The following is a 23056-nucleotide window of genomic DNA, read 5'->3' as shown; positions in this document are numbered from 1 at the left end:
GTGGATCTTCTTTCTAGTTCTTTCATTTGCATGCCCAAAAGATGCTTGCGGGCAAAGACATTCAGTGTAAAGCTATGATTCTTTTCCTCTTGGTGTGTTGCCTTGGGGTCCTAATGGAAAACAAAACCTAGAAATGTGATTGTTGATTGCCCCTTTTTGTCTCCCAGCTGTCTCTGGTTCTGAGTGGATGGTGAGTGAGCTGACCTGCTGAAGGACATGGTTCAGACTGTCCCAGACCCAGCAGCTCATATCAAGGTAGGTCTCACCTTGGCTGGGAAGCTGCATGGGCTTCCTTCTTGGCTGGATGTTTGTGGATGCCTACCCACGTCTCAGTGAATGCAGGGGGCAGCCAGCCTCAGCCATGAGCTAAGAAAATGCTTTTCACAATATTCAGTGGTTGAAAAAAATCAAAGAATAATATTTCATAACATGTGTAAATTACATGAGATTTATATTTCATTGTCCATAAAGAAGGTTTTACTGGGACACAGCCACACTCCCTTCATTTCCATACCGTCTGTGGCTGTTTTTGTGCTCTGATGGCAGAGTTGAGTGGTGGTGACAAACACCGTGTCGTCCACAAAGCTGAAAATCTCTATGGTCTGGCCTTTTGTAGAGGATCGCTGACCTCTGAATTAATGGATAAGCCACATCCAGATTCTTCGGACTTCTGTTTTAATTTCACCCTGTTTACACTTGCTTGGAGTTCCCTGGGAAGGCCCTGGAGGCTGAGCACTCACACTTCCCATGCTCAGAGGTGGTTTTACCTGGGCATGCCTGCACGTCAGCAGCTGTCAGGTCACACCTGTTCCAGCTGCTCTCCTGTGGCACTTCCTCTGGAGGTGGGCAACGAGGAAGTGAGACTTGAGCCACTCAAAGTCCCTGAGAGGAAGCCAGCTGTTTGTGCCAACACTGTAGTACACGTGGGTATAGCCGCAGGAGGAAGTGAAGTGATGGTTTTAGTAACTTAACCCAAATAAAAGTTTCAGGAAATACTGGGACTTGAGCTACATTACCCAGATAGGCTGTCTACACCTGTCGTAGTTAGTTCAGCTGTCTACACTGGCCCAAATCATTCACCACCTTGCCAGTTCTTCATGTTCCCCATATAAGTTCATTTTCCCTAAGTGGCCCAGTAGGTTTTACTAATCTATATACTTTGCCTAAAACATTTATTGAACATGCAAAGTGGCTTGTAATTGAACGGCTAAATAAATATAATTTTTCAAAAATTATATTTTTTGGCTAAAATATAAAATGCCCTCCCACATCACACACACACACACACACACACACACACGCACACATGCACATTGTAAAAGCAGTACATTTGGGAGCATTATGTACCATGTCTCATTCACATTTGTACACATTCCAAAATGAATTTAGAGGTAACGCGTTCAGTGCATTAAACTTTGTGGGTGCTCCCAAAGTGCCAAAAGGAGGGGCTGCCCAAGGAGTGTTAAGGGTTCTGGATTTCATTCAGAGATGGGGAGAAGCAGATCTTTGTGGGGGACACTGTAATGTGATTTCTCTGTGGTGTTTCATTGGGGTATAACAGTTATGTCTACAAAATTCAAATGGGAATTTGTGGCCGTGATAAGGTTTCTCTCCCTGGAGCATAGCTGGCAAGTGTATCCATGCTACTCAGGGAGGAGGGTGGGGATGACTTTTTTCTTTTTAGTCTTTGTTGACAATCAAAGCTGCAGGATGCAAATAAAAGCTCACAGAGAAGGGGATACAAGAAGTATTTTCTATACTTCAGGGTATGGAAGTCAACAACTGAAATTCTTTTTTAACTGCCATTTTATTCCTAGCCAATCAGAAGGAAAAGATGAAGTCAGCAAGAAATTATGACAGATTCTTAAAAGTTAATTCATCAAGGGCCAACAGTCTTCAATAAACTTGAGAAACATGATATCTGAAAATGTGGTTAGTGGAAATGTTCATATTTGACCTCAGGAGTGAGCCGTATTTTCAGCTCTGATTTATCTTATTATCATTGTATTGGTTACCATAACTTTTAGTGAAGGACAAAGAGAAATGGTAGCCTAGAAAGTTTTTTAAAAATAAATTTCAACTCACCTTGCCTCTGTGTATTTTGAAGATGAACTGGCAATTTGGAGGTGCAACAGCTGATGTTGGCTCTGAGTTGGAGAGAAAGATATTAAAGATGTTTGTTTCCTTTGTAAATCTATCAAATTCCACCTCTTGGAATTTGGATAATTAGTCTTTGACTTCCTTTTTGTTTTTTGTTTGTTTTTGTAAATCAAATTGGTGTCCTTGACAACAAAGTCAGAAAAAATAGATGGTCATCCACTGTTTCCTTAAGATACCTGATTTGGGAAATTTATTCAGTAAAATTTTATGTGCTGAGAAGTTTCTGGTTCAGGACTAGTGCAGCTTTTATTTCTGGGAGGGAGAGTTCTTATAAATGGCATATGGATGGTTCTACTTGATGTGTTAATGTAAATAGTGGAAGACTTTGTCGTTGGCACTTTGCTATTGAACATTTTTTTTTTTTTCATCTGAAAAAGACCTGAATTCTCCACAGAAGTGACTTCACGTGGCAGGTGTGTGTAGGGAGACAGGCTTTTTTATGTGTCCTTCACACGAGTGTCCATAGGCTGATCTGGAGGGAAGCAGTGTTCCTTTCGTATTTAAGAAATTTATTCTGCATGATTTACTATAGTTCTTGTCTGCCAGAACAAATTACTTTTACCCTTTTATATGTTTAAGGAGCTAGAAATAATAATAGTAAAAGGGAGGGATGGTAAGTAACTGTGAAATATAAAACATTCTTGATTTAAATAGTGTAACAGTTGTGGCAATTCATTTACAAAGAAAATGAGCAGGACTTTAAAAAAATTTTAGCTCCTTCTCTTGGTGATAATACCAAGCCACTCAGCACATTTTAACTTGTCTTTCTTTGTTGGCCTTTCTGCGTCCTTTCTTAGAATAGAAACTATGCTTCACATGTCACATAAGCGTGATCTTAGCATGCTCGGTGTGTGGGGGGTATGCTTCTGCTCTGCAGAGGGTTAGAATCCACCGTTGCCAAAGATGGACTCCTGCTATCATCCCAAGCAGGGGAAAGGAGTTGCGGATTTATCTCATAAGGATTCAAGATTTTGGTCATTAATTCTCATTCTGGTAAAGGAATTTCCAATTTACATTATTGCATTTCCTCTCAAGAGTTCCATCTTCTTAATATTTTCATGTACTAACGTTTGATGAAGAGGATTAACGCATTAGTTAAGTTTACAGCTTTAAAGAGGCACCTGATTGGCACGTTTTTCAGTTGCAGCCCTCTACCATTCACCAGCTAGTCTCATAGAAGGCTGTCCCTCTTGGAACTGACCAGGTGAGGACAGGATGAAGGCGAGGCAGCGTGAATATCAGTTTCACTCACTGGTTCACCAGCTGTGTAATCTGGAGATGCTAGATACAAAACTGTTGGGAATCCTCCCTCCTAGCTAGGTTCATGCTGTGGATCAGAGTGAGGGTTCTGGCATCTTTGACTTGTTTCAAATCCTGCTTCATCGTTTACGAACATTGAACAGGTTCCTTAATTTCAGTGCCTGGTTTTCCTCTTGTCTGAGATGCAGGCATCTACTTTTTGGGGTCAGTGTGAGGATTCAGTGAGTTATTACGTGCAACACACCAAAACCTCATTGAGTGCTGAACTATCACCAGCTATTCCTGTGGTGTTTATAAAATGAGGGCAACATCTATCTTAAAGATACGGTATTAGAGTGTCTCTAATACACATGGAGCAACAATGGGTATATCTTACAAAATATTGAGTCAAATGTAAAAAAATCTAAAACAGTGCCCTCTGTGGCACAGTGCTTTTCACATACATGAAAACACGTACACACTTGTCAAAGAGCATCATATATTTTTCGTGTATATGCACGTACTTAAATAAAACGTCGTGACTACATCAGAGTAGATTTGTGCATATGTGGGACATGTTGGCTAGTTGCTTTGAGAAGTGGCTAAGGGATAAGGAAAAATATAGTAATACACAGATAAAACAGGTTTATAGCATAAAGGTTTGGCTATGGCACACGGGGTCGTCCCCTTCACATTGGTGGGAGTGTAAACCAACACAGCCACTTTGGTATCAGTTGGGTGTCACCTTGTGAAGCTAACAATGCACCCACCCTGTGCACCAGCAGTTTCACCCTAGGCATATATCCTGATGCATTTGGACACCCGGAGATGTATGTGAGCAAAACTGAACAGCCCAGATGCCCACCAGGAGAATGGATAAATAAATGGCATTCTAGTCCTGTAACGGGATATTGTACAGCAGTGAAAATCAACAAGTGTCTGCCTGTGTCTGTGTATTAATCTGGATAATTCTCAAGGTTGGGTGAAACCCCAGGTCACAGGAGAATACATACCACATGATTCTACATATAAAGATCAAAAGTGGCAGAACTAAAAGACATTGTGTTTTCAGAGAAACATATACGTGTCAAAAAGGAAAAAAGCCATGTTGAGTACACACTTGAGAGGAGTTACCTTGTCGAGGAGGGGAGAGCTTCAGGAAGGGGCTTCTGAAGTCCTGGTGTTGCCTGTTGTGAGCGTGTACAAGGGTATTTGCTTCCTGTTCTTTTTTTTTTTTTTTATTTTACTTATTTATGATAGTCACAGAGAGAGAGAGAGAGAGAGAGAGAGAGAGAGACGCAGAGACACAGGCAGAGGGAGAAGCAGGCTCCATGCACCAGGAGCCCGATGTGGGATTCGATCCCGGGTCTCCAGGATCGCGCCCTGGGCCAAAGGCAGGCGCTAAACCGCTGCGCCACCCAGGGATCCCCTTTCCTGTTCTTTAAAAAGCACAAATTATTACCTATCCTGTTTGTGTGAGAGTGACATTCATTGAAAAAAGTTAGGATGCTAACAGAAGGGGAAAGGAAGATGGAGGTGGGAAGCTCAAGATGAAATCATGCCTGGGGAGGAGATACTTTCTAATTGTGAACCACTGTGCACTCTCACAAATTGTTACCATTAGAGATCACTTGGCCCAGTGCTGGTCTAGAATGGAAGGCGGGGGCCTGTGCTGATCAAGGGACATCCCGGCCGCGGACCTGGGTGAGAGCCAAGTCTGCACTGAGCCTGAGCATGAGCTTCTGGAAGCTCTAGGCATTTCTGAGTTGAGTGTGGAGTGAGTCCTCTGTCTTTAGCTCTGAGAGTGGCTCACCACATTTATCAGAGCCTTCTGTGTGCCCACAATGGGCTTGGGAGTGGAGGGGGATAGGAGACCACAAAGACACAGTACCTGCCACCCCGGGTGCAGGTCACATGTTCCCAAACACCTGGGACGTGGCACTGCATGCAGCTGAGAAAGGAACTGGGGCAGGGGTAGGGGGCTGGGCAGGTGTCTAAGGGAAGCTGCCTCACCTGCTACCCCCAGCTCAGCCGTCACCCTCACCTGTCCTGCCTTGTCCCGCTCACACCACCTGTGCTCACCCATCCCAGTGTTTCTGCCCGCGGACCACCTGGTGGCCTCGGGGCCCCCTGGGCATTCCACTTTACTATTTATTGTAGCAGAAGCACGCAGGTGTTTTGAGCATGCTCTGTGTGGCTAATGGATCAGAGGGGCAGCTCGGGTGCCACCACGCTTAAAAATGCCTGGAGTCTATCACTGCACTAACACACTGACCCTCTGTCCTCTGGGGGGTGGGGGGCAGGTTCGCTTCTGTGTCCCCTTCTAGCTAGTGTAGATCCTGCCCCCCGAGATTTCATGTAAAGATCAGTCCCAGAGGGTGGACAATGGAGTAAACACGGTCTCTGTCCAGGTTTCCTGTTGCTTCTATGTGAGAAGGACTGAAAAATCGGCTTATGCAGGATTTATTTTTAATTGTGATTTTTCCTCTTCTCCTTTTCCTTTCAGCCTCTATATTTTTTGCTAATTAAGTGTTTTTGGGTCAGATAGTCTGGGTTGGACTCTTGGCTTCACTTAGCGATTGCTTCAGTTCCCTCGGCTGTAAAATGGAGCTAAATAGTGTACATGCCTCATAGAATCATGAGGATTAAATTAGTAACTGTTAATGTATCTAAGGCATTCAGAGCAGTGGCTGGAGCATGTTCAGCACTATTACTTTACATATCTTCATTAATGTATTATGTTATTAAACCACATTAGTTATAAAATATTAATATATAATGTTATATATTATATTTTGTTACATTTGTATATCATAGTAATTATGGAACGTATTGTTAAATTAATAAAACATTGTTATATATGACAGTAATATATTAGTATGCTAATATATTAATATTATTCATAAAACAATATGTTATTAGAAGTGGCAGTTATATAACTTATTGTTATGCTATTAATATATAATGTTCTATGTTAGCATATTCTTTCATAATAGCAGTAGAAGGGACGAAGGAAAAAGAGAGAATATTTAGGAGAGAATTGGACAGACATAAGGTCAGTACTTGCCAAAAAGTAAACTGCTGAACTGAGTTCTTTCCCACTGATTCTGTGGCTGCCTCTCTGGAAGTGGCCCTAAATGTTTCTGACTATAAAAGATGCTACACAGAAGCTCTGTTTGTGTGTCACAGAAGGTTCTAGAAGAGTTTCAGGAGGTAGCCAGCGTTAAGTGTGTGGTCACTGGGAAGCCAGAGAATCCAGCATGTGAGTAGGATGGAGCAGGTGCAAGAGATGCCTGCCCTAGCCTGTATCCCCAGTGAGGGATGGGGGGACTTCTCCAGCTTGTGGTGATGTAGCCCCTCCCTGGGGAGAAGTGTGGAGCTCACTACCTACCCCCCAGCTGGGTGTCAAAAGCCCCATTGAGTTGTAAACATTTCCCACATATTTGCAAACCTGATTTTACAGCAACTACTTCACAGGAAGATAGAAGGTGTATCTTTTTGAAGACCTACTCGGCAGAAACCCAGTTCTCCCCCAGAGTCTGTACTGTGGAAATGAGGGAAGCCTTTGATAAGCTGCCTGTTTTTTTCTCACTAAATCAGCTTTGATCAGATTCCAGCGGGGTTCACACATCCCGACAAGCCTGACGACTTAGTGGCCGTTTATCACCACACTTCTCTTTCTGCAGAATGGTGGCACTTAATTAAACATAGAAGAGCAGATCTGCCTGAATTTCTGCAATGAATGTGTCATATTTTTAAAATCAGAAAATAATGTTTAAAGATACTCAGGCATTTGATATGGCAAAACATGGAGACTTCTAATATCCGCTGGGCCCGCCTGCTGATACCTTATGTGGGGTTTGCTGGGGCTGGGCTGTACTCTCTGTCTCCTCACTGGCTTCCTGTGCCCCTAGGTGCTGAGCTCAGGATGCTCACAGGGGGTTCAAATGGCATGCTTCCCCTGGGCATGTGGAACAGTATCCCCCAAACTGGTGACTCCTCGCTGAGATTCAGAGATGCTAACGTGCAGGGAGGGCACCAGCTTTATCAGGAGGTACAGCAGGGTTGGAGGAGATTCAGATCACATCCCAGGAGAATGAGTAGAAGTTGTACACAGTTGTTCTAGAGCACTTCTGGGGCAGTTATAGAGGAGTGAGCAGGCGGGCTCTGAAGCCAGACTTTATGATCTCAGGCAGAACCTTTGCTCATTGACCTTGGGCAAGCTGCTGAGCCTCTGTGAGCACCGGGTCTCCATCCATGAAGTGAGGACAGTGGCATCACTTCCTAGGCTTTTAGGAGGATGAGGTGAGGTGATTCATGGGAAGGCCTTAGAACGGTGTCTAGTAAATAGCAGTTGTTACTCTTGTCATCATCATGTAAGCACTTTTGTTAATTTAATTCTCTTCCCCTTTTTTTCATGGTGGCCACTTCTCCCAGGGATTGAGGCTTAAAATTTAAGATATATTTTTAACTTTTCTCTTTCATGTCTCACTTTGTGTCTACCTTATAGCCCCTACTCTGTGTGGCACTAGGACAAGTCTGCACTGTCTCCCTCCTGTTCTGTCGCTGGAATCCCTAACTGCTCTGCCTGCTGTTCTCTTCCCACCTGGCTTTACCTTCTTCCCCCATGCTGCCAGATTAATCCTCCTGGAAGCCTACCTCCTTCACACTTTTCTCATCAGAAACCATGATAAATTCAAGGGGCATGATTACTTTTAAGGCTTTTATACCAATCTCCCCACCTGATTGTGCCTTTCTCTATACTTCTCCAACAAGTATTTGATCACACTGTGCTGTGTTTTTTAACCTTGCTGATTTGACTGGTGGAAAGTGGAGTTTTACAAATGTTATTTCATTTGGAAATTTGTGCATGTGATCATCTCATACATTTATCAGCAAGTTATAAATGGTCATTTTTTTTTTACCATTTCAGTGAAATCATTCAACATTGCTGAGAGCAGGGCATGAACCAAACAGATAAGATCCTGCTTCCATGAAGCTTACGTTCTAGGGGTTGAGATAGGATATGTTTGTATACACGTAACATTACAATATTACAACTTACACACATCAATGCTGGTTGATATTCTCCAGAACAAAATGTAAGGTAAGCAAGAGGTAATCAAGAGAGTAATGGAGGGAGAGATGCCATTTTATACAGGAGGTGAGGGAAGATCATTGGAGGAGCTGAAATTCAAACAGCTGAAGAGGTGAGAGCATGAGCCACATCATCATCTGGGGGAAGTGCATCCTGGAGAATGAGAACAATGTGTGCAAAGGCCATTAGGAAGGAGCTTGCTTGGCGTATTGAAGGAATACCAAGGAGACTGGGGGCTGACCAAGGAGTGAGAGTAGAGCTGTGGGCTATGAGCTTGGGGAGGCAGTGGTGAGGCCATATAGATGAGTTCTGATATGCAAGGGGAAAGATTCTTTTTTTATTATTAAGATTTTATTTATTCATGAGCAATACACAGAGAGAGGCAGAAGCATAGGCAGAGGGAGAAGCAGGCTCCTCACATGGAGCCCAATGTGACATTCCATCCTAGGACCCCAGGATCATGCCCTGAGCCAAAGACAGCTGCTCAACTGTTGAGCCACCCAGGCACACTGCAAGGGGAAAGATTCTTAAATCTTGTCTTGCATGTGGGGGCTGGGATCAGTGGGAAGGTTTTAAGCAAAATGGGTGACCCAATTTGATTGAGTCAGAAGCTTGTATATGAGTTTGGGCCACCAGACAAAGTCACCTAGGGACCCAGATACAGAAGAGTCTTAGGGATTGGCTTTGAGTCCCTCCGACATGCAGAGGTTGGGAAGAGGAGGAGGAACCCATTGCAGGGCTGAGAGGAGCAGCCAGTGGGTAGAAGGTAAAGGTGAGGACCATCAGCTTTGACAGCTCGGAAGTCATGGTAGCTATGGTAGCAGTGACTTGCCTGGAGGGGACAAAAGTCCCCTTGGAGTGGTGCAAACATAAAAAGGAAGAAACCTGCAGAAGATTCTTGCCAGCTGCTCTTCTCACAGGGTTTAGAAGGTTTAGTACCTTTCTCAACAACTTGTATAGATTACATTTTCATGAGATTAACCCTGAGCTATGTCATATTTGTCATACAGATTGTTTTATGTCTATTAGGATTTTTAGTTTTTATGATTATACCTACAAGATAAATATTTTTATTTGTTCACATTACTTATATTTTTCTTTACTATCTTTCCCTTAACTTAAAAACATAGGAAGTTCTTATCTGGTTTTCTTTTCTTTTTTTTTTTTTTAAATTTTTATTTATTTATGATAGTCACACACAGAGAGAGAGAGAGAGAGAGGCAGAGACACAGGCAGAGGGAGAAGCAGGCTCCATGCACCAGGAGCCTGACGTGGGATTCGATCCCGGGTCTCCAGGATCGCGCCCTGGGCCAAAGGCAGGCGCCAAACCGCTGCGCCACCCAGGGTTCCCGGTTTTCTTTTCTTTTTGAGAGAGAGTGCAGGTTGTGGGGAGGCAAGGAGCTGAGGGGGAGAGAGAGAGAGAATTTTAAGCAGACTCCACATCCAGCATGGAGCTAAATGCAAGGACCCTGAGCCAAAATCAAGAGTCAGACGCTCAACTGACTGAACCACCCAGGCACCCCATGAGTTTTTTTCTTATTTTCACTTTTGTGTATTTCCCAGTTTTCCATAGGACTTGTTTAATAAAAAGAAGAGAAAATCGATTTTCTTTTAAGAACCACCAGCAAAGGCATTCAGTGTTCACAGAAGACATGCAGCATTGGCTCTCAGCATCAAAGCCAGGTTCTTCCATCTGGGGTTCTTCATTCTGGTCAGAATGAACCCAGAATAACTTTGCAGCAGGTTTTTCCTGGTAATACCCCCTGAAGGGACCCTGAAGGGTAAATAAAATATTTGACAAGGAGCATGAGCACACCAATCAGGATGCAGCACAGAACAATTGGGAGAGGTCATGGTTGGAAACTGCTGATGTCCCTGCTTATACATGTCTGTCCAGCACCCACCCAACAGTGAACTGAATTTTTTGCCCTATGCTCTTCTGACCTCTTGCTTTTATCTCTCTACCCTCCAAATCTGCACATCTGGCTCCTTGCCATTTGTAGAGAGGAGAGGGTGTTTACCATATAATGATATCTGAATGCTTGTTTTCTCTGCTTGCTAGATTATACGTGACTTAAAGTGATCAGATGGTCATTATTGTCTCTCATTGTACCTTGTGCTTATTAGCTTCTTAATATGTCTGTTGATCAGATTAAGTAGCAGTGGTTCTAATGAAATGAGAATGATCCAGGGACCCTGTTCTATTCTGGGACAAATGGCCCTATTTGGTATTCACTTACTCTTTATACGTCCCTATCCTCCTTTGTAGGTATGATTGTAACCACACTGCCTATGTGCAGTAGAGACAATGTGTTCTCAAGGGCAGTGTGTCCTAACTTTTATATATATTTATTCTTAGAAGAGTTTTAGGTTCCCAGCAAAGCTGAGCGGAAAGTTCAGATCTCCCCTCTGCCCCCTGCCCACTCCTTACCCTCAGCCTTTTCATTATCAACTCCTGCACCAGAGTAGTGCACTTGTTAACAATTGACACCTACATTGACACATCATTACCACCCAAAGCCCATAGTTTATAGTAGGGCTCATGCTTTGTGTTGTATATTCTATGGGTTTAGATTAATGTATAATGGTAGGTGTCATGTCATATGATACTGTAGTATCATACAAATAGTTTCACTGTCCTAAAAATCCTCCGTGCTCTGTTCATCGTTCCCTGCCGTGGCCTATCCCTGCCCCAGCCCCTGGAAACCACTGATCTTTCAACTGTTTCCATCGTTTTATGGTTTTCAGAATGTCATAGAGTTGGAATTATACAGTATGTAGTGTTTTCAAATTGGCTTCTTTCGCTTAGTGATACGCATTTAAGATTTCTCCAGGTCTTTTCATAGCTTAATAATTCATCTTAATTTTTTAGAGTCACGGAACTCTTTAAAAATTTGCTAAATGTCGTCATACATTTTCTCCCCAGAAAAAGCATGTTCTCTCTTTCCCTCTCTCTTTCCCTCATATGCTCCAGATCTGTTGCAGCTGACTCAGCAGCCCTGCACACCTGTCCCCAGAGTCCCTGGGATCCCAGATTAGGAACCCTGTGCTAGTGATGGAAACCCACTGGATGCAGTTAATGAAGTTGAAAATAAATTCTCATTTGCACTGATTTATTCTGTCATAAAATGTATTGCCTCTGGAATTCAGTGGGCTGACAGAGCTGCTTTGACCAAAGGTTGTTCTGAAGCACATTCTTGATCTAAATTCAGTTCGGGTGATGGATGTTCATTCCACAGTTTTGTATTCTAGAGCGGGGCTTCTCAGGCTTCCCTGTGCCTACAAGTCACCCAGGGACCAGGGTGGGCTTTGACATTCTGCACTGAATTCAGGCCGAGTGCTGCCAGTGTGGCTGGCCTCAGGACCAGCCTTCTTATGGGCAAGACTCTGAAACTCTGGTTTTCAGATTACAGGTCACGACCCATTTGTGGAAGTGAGTCAAGGCTGGGATTAACGAAAGGAAATGGGATGGAATGGAATAACGTGGAAACCATCAGTGCACACTGCATACAGAAAGCAAAAGTGCTCTTTGAGAAAACTTTCATTTTGGTTATATATGTGAATGTGTATATAGTGGGGTTGTGATATATAATATATGACTTCTTGCTCTAGATACATTTGGAAAACACTCCTCAGGATTTCTGTGAAGTAAGAAATGAGGGGGGAAGCACCATAGCTGTTTCACCCTAAAAAGTAGTGTGTTTGCAGGCATAAAATTGCACATGTGTCTCCATGGATTTTTGCTGCTCTGATTCTGGTATCCAGATGTTGGGATTTATCCCAAAGCAGGAACTGTAAATAGCAGAGAAAGGGATGGTTTTTTTTTGTGTGTGTGTGTTTTGTTTATTTTTTTAATTTTAAAGATCAAATTCCAGGATTAAATTAAAATCCTGGCTGTGTATTGCTTAATTGAGAATACACGTTAATTTTGAGAATGTACTTTAAAAAAAGTGAAAAAAATTAACTAAAGCATGGCTCTTAATTTTTTAGTGATTTTTTTGGTGGGTTTTCTGGGAAGTACTGTTCATTTGCATTACACATTAACTGCTAATAGACTGCTAGTATCAATATCCAAAAATAAACAATAACGCCGATTTATATGGACCTCCAAATTAGTCTCATAAAATTTTATGGTAGTGTTATTATTGAACCACGTTTGAGGCTGACAAAAATGTAAAACTCTAACCATGTGATTCTTATGTCCTTTGTTTTAAACCCCAAATTTAAAATGTCTTTATACTTAAGTTTAATCGTCCATAATCCCCAAAGTGTATGCCTAAAGTAACAGTCACAAACAAGTCACATTTTTCATGACTTAATGTTGTTTGAAAAAACTCTCAATTCAAATACTTGCTATTATTGTTTGGGAAAAAAAAAAGATTTATGTAAATTTACCTATTTCATTGCACATTACAAAGGAGATCTGGAGCCTGCAGGTTAGGCCAGCTGGGTGGGTTTCCTATTAGGCTGTCAGGAGAGGTTGTCCTGGAAGAATTACCCATAAAATAGACAATATTAGCAATGAACAAAGATGTCAGGAAAGAAAACAGACCCAAAGAGAAAAGATATTTTTATCTTATGAATAATTTAAACAGTATGCTGCTGCTCTTACTTCTTAGTCTTCTGGAATGGAAATTTCACATATATCCATTGAATGTAAGACCCATTGATTCTTCAAAACTGAAATTTAAAACAATAGCAACAACCTCCAAAGCATGTGCTGTAACACATACCGGTAAGGAAATGTGGCTATGAATAAGAAAAAATAATAGGAGGTTTTTTGTTTTTGCCTTGTCCAGCCTTATTGATATAGAACTGACACTTAACATTGTGTAATTTTAAGGTATATAACATGATGACTTGACACATGTACAGATGTGTTCCAAAATGATTACCAGAGTAGGGTTAGTTAACATGGCCCTCACCACACATAATTATCTTTTTTTTTTTTTTTTGAGAGATAGGGAGGGAGAGTAGAGAGTGCAAGCAGGGAGCCAGGCAGAGGAAGAAGAGAGAATCTTAAGCAGGCTCCACACCTAACATGGAGCTGGCTCAGGGTCTCATGACCCTGAGATCATGATCTGAGTCAAAATCAAGATGCTGACTGAGCCACTTAGGTGCCCCTAATTATCTTTTTTTTTTTTTTTTTTTAATGGTGAGAACACTTAAGGTCTACTCTCTCAACAACTTTCAACCATTTAAAGATATTTCAAGATACAGTATTATTGACTATAGTCACCATGCTGTGCATTACATCCCAGAATTCTTCATTTTATAACTGGAAGTTTGTACCCTTTGATCAGGATATCCCCAGTCCCCTCCTCCAGCCTCTGGTGAAAGCCATGCTGCTCTGTGTCTGAGTTTGATTTTTTTAAGATTCACATGTAGTGTGATCACACAATATTTATCTTTCTCTGACTGATTTATTTCAATTAGCATAATGCCTTCACATTTTTTAACACATTTTACATTATTAAGACTGCATATGTCTTAGAAAACCTTTTGATTGAAATTAATACAGGATATCAATCAATTGAAGAATTTATTAAGTACTATTATTTTTGCATCAAGTGAAACTACTTGGATTTACCTGAAAATATAAAAGCTAACATGTTACATACAACCATGATTATTTTGTGTCATAATGACAGTAATGTTTCAATCATCAATTCACTCACTGCGGATTAAAATGTGGGATGCTTACTCATTGCCTTTAAAAATAGTCAAATAACATCATGGATAACTGTAATTATAGGAAGTTTTATTTTCCAGAAAGTTGGTCTTCATTTTGGGGCATAGAAAGTCACTTCCCCCATTATCAGTTTTAGGAGCATTGTGTTAGTTGGATTTACTGGGAAGCAGATGTTGAGACAGAATTAGGAATGCAAGAAGTTTATTAGAGGGGACGAGGCAGGGGTGTGCCTGTGAATGATAAAATGATGATGAAGCAGGTCTGGGCAAGGAGAGCCTCAGACCAGATACAGATTGGACAGTTTGACCAACCCAGCAGGGAGCCCTGGAGCAGAGATTGCCCTTGGAGGGGTCCTGCATTGGGCAGAAATGGCCAGGCTCTCGCCTCCCATTGTGTTCACTTACTGGCTTGGGGCTGTCTGTGATGGGGCGAGTCTGAGCTGACAACAGCTGAGGGCTGTTCAATTGGATGCTGGATTCTTCTTTGAAGGGAGAGCTGAGTGGTATACCTCATGGGCACTTGCAGAAAATGGGACCCGACATGCTCCTGCTGCAGCCCTCCTGCTTTGATACCAGATTTGGGAATTTCTGACCAGAAAAAGCAATTGGAAGAGGATGCTCATATGGATTTCCTTGTTCTACTCCTGATGTTTCTTCACCAGGCCACCTTCCCATCTCCCTCAATCAGCCGGGTCTGTGGCTTCAATGCTGTGTAAAGTTTTAAGTCTGCTGTGGGCCCTTCATAGTGTTGGGCTTCTTCTGTTTGCCTTGTGGACTGAATCTCGATCTCTCTTCTCTTTCCTGGGTCTCTGATATTTTCCTTGTGTTCTGATTATACAGTCAGTAACTAACATTACCTTATGTATTTCCCTCCGTCCTGAGGAAAGATTGTACGTTTCTCACTTTTCTCTGTGTTGATGGTTAAACTCTTTACAAATACTGCCCTCATGACTTCATTTCTTCTCAAGGTACCTCAGTGCGTTTGTCTTATTCATTGGGATCATTAGCTTTACCCCTTATCTTGGATTGTAATCTTTGTTACCTCTGTGTGTGGTAAGTATATCTGTGAGGCTTCCTCTCTTATTATGTTTGGCTCACCTAAAGCCATTTTTTTTTTTTTTTACTGACATATCATTGAAAATAAATTAATTCTTAAGGAAGATCTATTCCAGACTTATAGGAATGTTGTGGTGACATTACACATTGTTCTATCTTGTATTTCCACACTTTTGCTGTGTCATATTTGAGGACTTGGAAAGAGGTGGAAAACAATTTCTTTTTTTTTTTTAATAAATTTATTTTTTATTGGTGTTCAATTTACCAACATACAGAATAACACCCAGTGCTCATCCCGTCAAGTGCCCCCCTCAGTGCCCGTCACCCATTCACCCTCACCCCCCGCCCTCCTCCCTTTCCACCACCCCTAGTTTGTTTCCCAGAGTTAGGAGTCTTTATGTTCTGTCTCCCTTTCTGATATTTCCCACACATTTCTTCTCCCTTCCCTTATATTCCCTTTCACTATTATTTATATTCCCCAAATGAATGAGAACATACACTGTTTATCCTTCTCGATTGACTTACTTCACTCCGCATAATACCCTCCAGTTCCATCCACATTGAAGCAAATGGTGGGTATTTGTCGTTTCTAATGGCTGAGTAATATTCCATTGTATACATAAACCACATCTTCTTTATCCATTCATCTTTTGATGGACACCGAGGCTGAGGCTGGAAAACAATTTCTTGTTTGAGGCACACTTACAGTAATCTTTGCCTTAGGATGAGAAGTTTTTGAATGCCTTTTAAAAAATAGAATGCCTAATAGATAAGACCAAGATAGAGGGGATTAGGATTTATTCTCTCTCAGAGGATGAAATTTAAAACTGTTACCAATATGATTTTTACAAATGGTCATGCTCATTTATTAGAGTGCCAACATACATATGTGTAACCATTTTTTGAATGAGCTGATCAGCCAGGTGCACACCTGTTTAGAGGAAATATTCTCTTCCACTCTCAGATGCTATCTCAGGCCATCCATAGTCTTATGTTCCTTATAATGGTTAATGCACAATTTTGTTTCCAGGCATTGAGGAGTTCATTTAATTCTTAAGCTTCAATCTTCCATTCAATTTAAGGTTTCTTGTTTCCTTTGATTCTGACCTGTTTCATCTTGAGAAACCCCATATGGAAGAAGGATGTGGAGTGTGCCCCCTTTCTCACCTTACTCATCTACCTCTGGATGAGTCAAGCCATGGTCTTGACTCCTCCTGGGTTCTTGAGATCCGTGGCGGGCTGAGTTCAGCAGACCAACTTTGGGGCAACTCTCTAGGCATGTTCTATTTCAGTAGTCTGGTACCTCTCTTTAGAATGATGGTCTCTGCTGAATGTCTTGACACCAGAACTCTAAATCCTATGAGGAACTTAGTACCCTGCTACCATTAAAAGAAAAATGTATAGTAAAATGAAATATAAAATACCAGTTGTCAACAGCATATGTTAAATAAAATAGTTGCAAATCATACGAAGTTTTTAGAAATTTTGTTTGCTTGCTGACACATGAGGGAAAACTCTGTATATCTCCCACTCTCAGTTAATTCTGTATCTTTAGGGGCAAAGAAGAAAGGTTAAATATGGAGGTGGTGCTGGGGTATGCATCTTTATGGGACAGTCACCTCAAAAGACATACTTAGAACGTTCTGAGAGTCTTCTGAAGAATCTGGGGGAACTGTCCACAACACATGTTGTTTTCCTCATGTGGTTATGGTTTACTCTGCACTTTTAAGAGCTTTACATCTAAATGATCACTGTGTTGTTTTCTTTGGTTAAAGTCCCAAGACTTCTAAGTTGTTCAACATCTAATCATTTAAAAAAATACTAGCTTTATCTCAAGCTACTGTCTCTTTGGCCATTGATCCTCACAGATCTTTAAAACCTCCAGTGAGACCCTAAGAGGACTGGGAGATGTTTCCTAATGGCACATGACACAAAGTCTTGGCAATCCACTTATAACTTGTAGTGTGGAGCAGCACTGTCTGTGATACCCACCAGAGATTATATAATTTTACAGATCTTTATGTACCAGATTTTAAAATTTTATTCTAAAACAGCATATTGCACTATTGAAATTCAATATGGAAATATTTCTTTTGGCTTTAAAGAAAGTTTTCAGAAATGCATATGTTAACAACTAAAAATAGAGAAAGTTCCAAATTTCTCATTTTTTCGTAGTTATTGGGGGGTGATTTAACACTTTTCTTGGTACTTCAAGGAATGTAATACATGATATCACTGGTGCCAGAAAACAGAGATTTTAGAACTTTGTCTTCATGAGCACCTGTAGCTTTGGGTAGTTGAATCCATGTGCTTTGTGAGTATTCAAGTGAAGAGTCTCCCAAAGCATGGGCAGATGCAGGAAGATCCAGTGCCCCATTGTGATGATCACTCCACTGGAAGATGCTAGTTCTCTGCTGCATAACTTCAGATTCCTGGGTTAGGTTTGGCTGGGGGTGCAGGCAAGAGTGAGGAACTAACTACCTCAGGGTTAATCTGGAAATGCTAACAACTCTCATAAACACTGCAATTTCTGTAGTCAAACAAATAAAAGTGTGTTTCTTACTCGGTCCATTGCAGGAGTTGCTGGTTTGGTGGCTCTCCTGGGTAGCTCTGTTACCTGTAAACAGTGATTCAGGGACCCAGTCACCTTCCCTCCCAGTCTGTATCCTTCTCTGTGGTCCCCAGAAACCCTTCCATTCAACCAGGTAGTGGGGGAGAGGATGGGGGATTCCACTATGGGAATGTGCCACAGGCCAGGTTTCCCTTCACTTTCTATTGGCCAGAATTCAATTACATGACCAAACCTGACTGCAAAGGAGGCTGGAAAATGTAGTCTATCTGGGCACCTGGGAGGAAGGAGACCTTGGCAAATGCTTAGTGATCATCATGGCAAGGGTGAAAACTGGTTGGATTGTAGCGGAGCTGCAGGTCCATCATTTCACATTCCTGCCTCCGTATGTGACTGTTTTTCCTCTGTCTCTTTCTTTTTTTTTTTTTTAATTTTATTTATTTATGATAGTCACAGAGAGAGAGAGAGAGAGAGAGGCAGAGACATAGGCAGAGGGAGAAGCAGGCTCCATGCACCGGGAGCGCGATGTGGGATTCAATCCTGGGTCTCCAGAATCGCGCCCTGGGCCAAAGGCAGGCGCCAAACCGCTGCGCCACCCAGGGATCCCCCCTCTGTCTCTTTCTATGATTGCAAAATAATAGTCTTTTTGTTCATTTTCTCTCATGCCAGAATGTTATATGTCACTGTGAACAACTTAAGTAAAATAAGGAATTAAATAAAATCCCACCAACTCAGATACCCACAATTAATGTTTTGATGGACATCCTGCCTGTTTTTCCATAAATAATATTACATATATAATTATTCTAGCTAAGAAGAGTTCATAGTAAACAAATTTCAAAACTGTTCTTTTATCATCCAGGATTATTGCAGTGACATTTTTTCCATATCCTAAAAACTGTTTAATACCTCATGGAATCCCTCTTATGCATATTCCATGAATTCTGAACTAAATATTTATTGATGCATTTTTAGACAGTTTTAAATTTTTCACTGCTACATATAGGACCATGCTGTTACATATAGGACCATCCTGTATCTTTGCTAATACTTATGATAACCTCTTTGAGATATAATCACAGATATGGAAATGCTAAGTCAAAGAATTGCAAAGTTATAAGGGAAGGGGAAAGGGAGACAGAATATAAAGACTCCTAACTCTGGGAAACGAACTAGGGGTGGTGGAAGGGGAGGAGGGTGGGGGGTGGGGGTGAATGGGTGACGGGCACTGAGGGGGGCACTTGATGGGATGAGCACTGGGTGTTATTCTGTATGTTGGTAAATCGAACACCAATAAAAAATAAATTTATTATAAAAAAAACAAAAACAAAAAGCAAAGTTCTAATACTATGTAAATTTCAAAGTTTCCTTCAAGACTTATACCAGTTTAAATGTGCACCAATATGCAGGACTACTTTCCCCCCCACTGCTTGCCAGTATTCATTATTTTTTTTCTAATTTGACAATATAAATGGCCAAAAATTGATTTGTCATTGTTCATTTGCATTTCCTTTAATATTATTTTTTAAAGCATTACAGTCATTTATACTTCTGTCATTTATTTTTTGCCCATTTTTCCATGAGAACTCAAAGTTTCTTCTCTAGTTCCTCAAATATATTGCTAGTGTGAGGCACAGAACTTACTACAGTATAGGCAGGCAGTTAACATTTGCTAAATGAATAAGGGAAATTGGAAGGATTTCTTACATATGAAGAGAGTTAAAATTCTGTCGAATGTGTTTCATATATTTTCCCCAGATAGTTGAAAAATTTTTAAATTTTTTTCACATAGAGTATTTCTTTTGTTACTGAGAAACGACAAAACTATGGGCTTTCATCTTTGTTTAGAATATTTGTCTTGATTTTTTTCAAATGTAGTTTAATCTATTGCTGTTGTCCGTAATAGATTCTGCTGTTAGCTCATCCTGACAGAGGCTATACCCACCCTATTATTGAATAACTCATTTTAATCCAACTGATGTAAAAGTGTCACTTCTCCTTCTAAATTCTCATGAATACAGAGGTTTTTTCCTAGATTTCCTAGACTGTTTCATCAGTCTAATAGTTGTCAATTCCTGATTGCTCATTTTTGGGCCCCATATCCTGTGTCACAGGCATTGTATGGCTTCAGTCCCATTTGCCTGTCTCTGGCTGGTGGTAGTGACAGTCTGTTCCCTCAATTGTCTGGAGGTCACTTGCTCAAACATAGTAAACCTTAAACAGATTATGTGTTTGAACACTTCTCAGGGGTCTCCACCCATCCTCTCCCTCCAAAACTCTCAATTATACTGCCTGGGAACCCCAATCACCTGCCAGTTAGCTGCCTCAGAAATGCTGAGACTTCCTGCCTGTGGCTGAGCAGGCAGGCCAGAGAGTATCTGGATCCTCTTGCTATTTGCACTTGGATGAAGTACTCAACTACAGTTGGATGAAGTACTCAACTACAGCTATAGAATCTGACTTTGAGATCGTCACCTTCAGGGCCAGATGACATAACCCAGAAGTGCAAGGTAACTTCATCTCATTGCAAGCAGGATATGGAAATAATATAGGCAACTAAGTACCTCTTTTCCTTCCTTCCCATGGGCTGCAGTGAAGCAGGGTTTCTCTACAACTTGCTGAAAGGCATCTGTGTGAGGGGAGGCATCTCCCTAGAGCCTGCTGTCTCCATTTGTGGCTCATCAATGAAGCCAGCAGTGGCACGTTGCTTTGCATTGCTTCTCATGGCTCCTTGCCTTGCTTCCCACTCCCCTCACTATTACAGCCCTGGGTTTGCACCTCCAAAATGAAGCAGCAGTGCTTAGTCTTTACCTCAGGCTACATGTTCTAAGAAATCTGAGGCTAAAACATGCTGTATGAAGGAAGGCACTCAGTTCCATGTTACTGCTCGGGTTTTTTCCTCTACTTTTTTTCATATTATTAAAATATACACATAAACAAGCTTCTGTTTTGAAAGACTCATCTTCCATGACATTATCCCATTATACAACTAAAGAAGTCCTTAATACAAAACAAAATGCCAAGTATCACTACATATGCATTACTATGTGTGTTACATTGTTAACAGCAAATCATAGAAAGGCATATTGAACTCTCAGCTAATATGGAGATGGAGAAACATTTTTAGCTGCAGATTTTAAACTAGCTGCTTAGATATGCCCCTGTCTCACGTGCAAAGCTGGTTAGTGTCAGGATATGCCATGGAGCAGGATCTTAATTCGAAGCTTCTCTAATACTCTCAGGAGCCTTCAGATGATGCTTTTAAAAGACTTAGGGTTGTAGGGATCATCTAGGGTGCATTAAAAATAGCCCCACCCCTAGAGAGTCTAACTTGGTCAGCGATGGGTAGGGACGTGGCTGTTTTTAAAAATGCTGCTAGGGATTCTTATGTGCTTCCGAAAGTTCACACACCACTGCTATAAATAATAACAATTGAAAATATCTTCCATTTACCTTTTTTGTATATTTTTATTGAAGTTTGATTTGTCAACATATAGTATAACACCCAGTGCTCATCCTGTCAAGAATCTATAAAACTTGTATTATTTTAATTCTTAATCATATTCTTGAGTTGAACTAAAATGACTTAAATAGAAATAAACTTTTGTTGCTTTAAAAAAAATACTCCAAAGTCATGCTTTGTGGAGTCTTTAAAAACTATTTTTTAGTTTCCCTTTTAAGAAATATCATGAGAGGTGCTTGGGTGGCTCAGTTGGCTAAGTGTCTGCCTTCAGCTCAGGTCATGATCCCAGGGTTCTCAGATGGAGACGCTGTCAGGTTCCCTGCTCAGCAGGAAGCCTGCTTCTCCTTCTCTCACTACTGTTCCCCCTGTTTGTGCTCTCTGGTTCTCTCTCTCTCTCTCTCTCTCTCAAATAAATAAATTAAAAAATCTTAAAAACAATCATATGAGAATGGACTCTGTTCAAGGGAAGCAAATTTTAATAATCTTAGAGTGGTTGCCTGCATTGGTTTGAGGGGGCCTTAGTTTTGGAACATAATTTACAAATTAAACTAACAGTGGAATATAACTATATTATATCAACTTTTATATACATCATAACTTTTTTTTTTGAAAAGCTGTTCCTGATCTCTTGGTAGGTTAAGGTACAAAGTCAGTTCTCTGTGATGGGATGAGATCCTCACCCTGATATAATCAGAGCTTGCTCAGAGAGGGGGATATTTGTGAAGGGGATATTTTGCAATTTTTTGCTCCCATTTTGCTGATGACAGGTGTTGTCTTCATCTCTATAGCTATTCCACTTTTCTAGACCCCAAGGGCTTGACAAAAGACCAAGGGAGTAACATGGTACATTTTTTAGAGCAAAATATCATCATGTATATCATGAAAGTACCTCTGATGTAGAACAATTATGATTACATAACTTTAGATATCTTAAATATTTTTCTGCTTAGCACTTATGGGTTTAATTAGACAAGAAGTAAAAGATTATATAACATTTTATGCAATTTTGCCTTTTGCTACGTGTGATTATTATGCCTTATATGTTAAAAATTGCCACAAATTAACAAGGGTGAAGTCTTACAAATTCGGGCTGTGGTAACAAAGTTTCTGGTATGGAATATTCTTGGCTTACTAGATTCAGGGGAGTATTTCAATGGCCAGTAATACAGCTGAATGGGCTAAGGGCATTATTTATTTTTCTTCTGTAGAGATATGTGTTTATAACAACACTTTTTGCTTGTCGAAGGCAAATCAGTTTCCACAAAGTAAACAAAATAAAACAAAACAAAAAAACATCCATGAGTCAGCAAAATCTAAAGTGGAATTTTGGTGCTAATGGTAGATATTGCCTATGATCTGGTTGGCCTCTTTAATAGTTAAAAATTCACCACTCATCTGTGCTTTTCTTTTGTTTACTGTTAGGAGAATCTTTCTCGTGTCTCAGATAGTGGCAGCACTCTTACTTGGAGCCAGCATTCCCTCTTTCTTTGTGGGAGTAAGTTTGATACTCTCCTTATTTTTAGTGAATGGGTAGTAGGGTTTAAATATTATGTATAGTCCACCACCTATTGTCAGCTATGGAGATCTTAATGAACAGTGAGGAATATACCGTTTTTCATTACTAACCCAATTCCAAATAACTTGGCAAGAATGAACTTATAGCCAAATACATAGGAAGCTGGATATTAATGCCAAATCAGGACATTTGAGGTCACGTAGATGGCAGAAAATCCAGGTCTCTTCATTTAACCCTGTGAACTGACTCAGAGGTGATCCAGGA

At 40.9% G+C, this 23056-nt stretch overlaps 1 protein-coding gene across 1 annotated transcript in view; it reads left to right on the top strand.

The window, feature by feature from the left end:
• ERG (ETS transcription factor ERG) overlaps window positions 1–23056 on the top strand; it is a 186046-nt gene that overhangs the window by 10364 nt on the left and 152626 nt on the right. Inside the window, exon 3 of the mRNA XM_038581499.1 lies at window positions 168–255. Coding sequence (XP_038437427.1) covers window positions 217–255 — 39 coding nt within the window. The 5' untranslated portion in view covers window positions 168–216. The remainder of the gene's footprint in view (window positions 1–167; window positions 256–23056) is intronic.

The sequence above is a fragment of the Canis lupus genome, chromosome 31, assembly GCF_011100685.1.
Source record: "Canis lupus familiaris isolate Mischka breed German Shepherd chromosome 31, alternate assembly UU_Cfam_GSD_1.0, whole genome shotgun sequence".
In the NCBI taxonomy this organism is placed as follows: Eukaryota; Metazoa; Chordata; class Mammalia; order Carnivora; family Canidae; genus Canis; species Canis lupus.
Note: the sequence above shows the minus strand (reverse complement) of the source record. Positions and strands in the feature narration are given on the sequence as shown.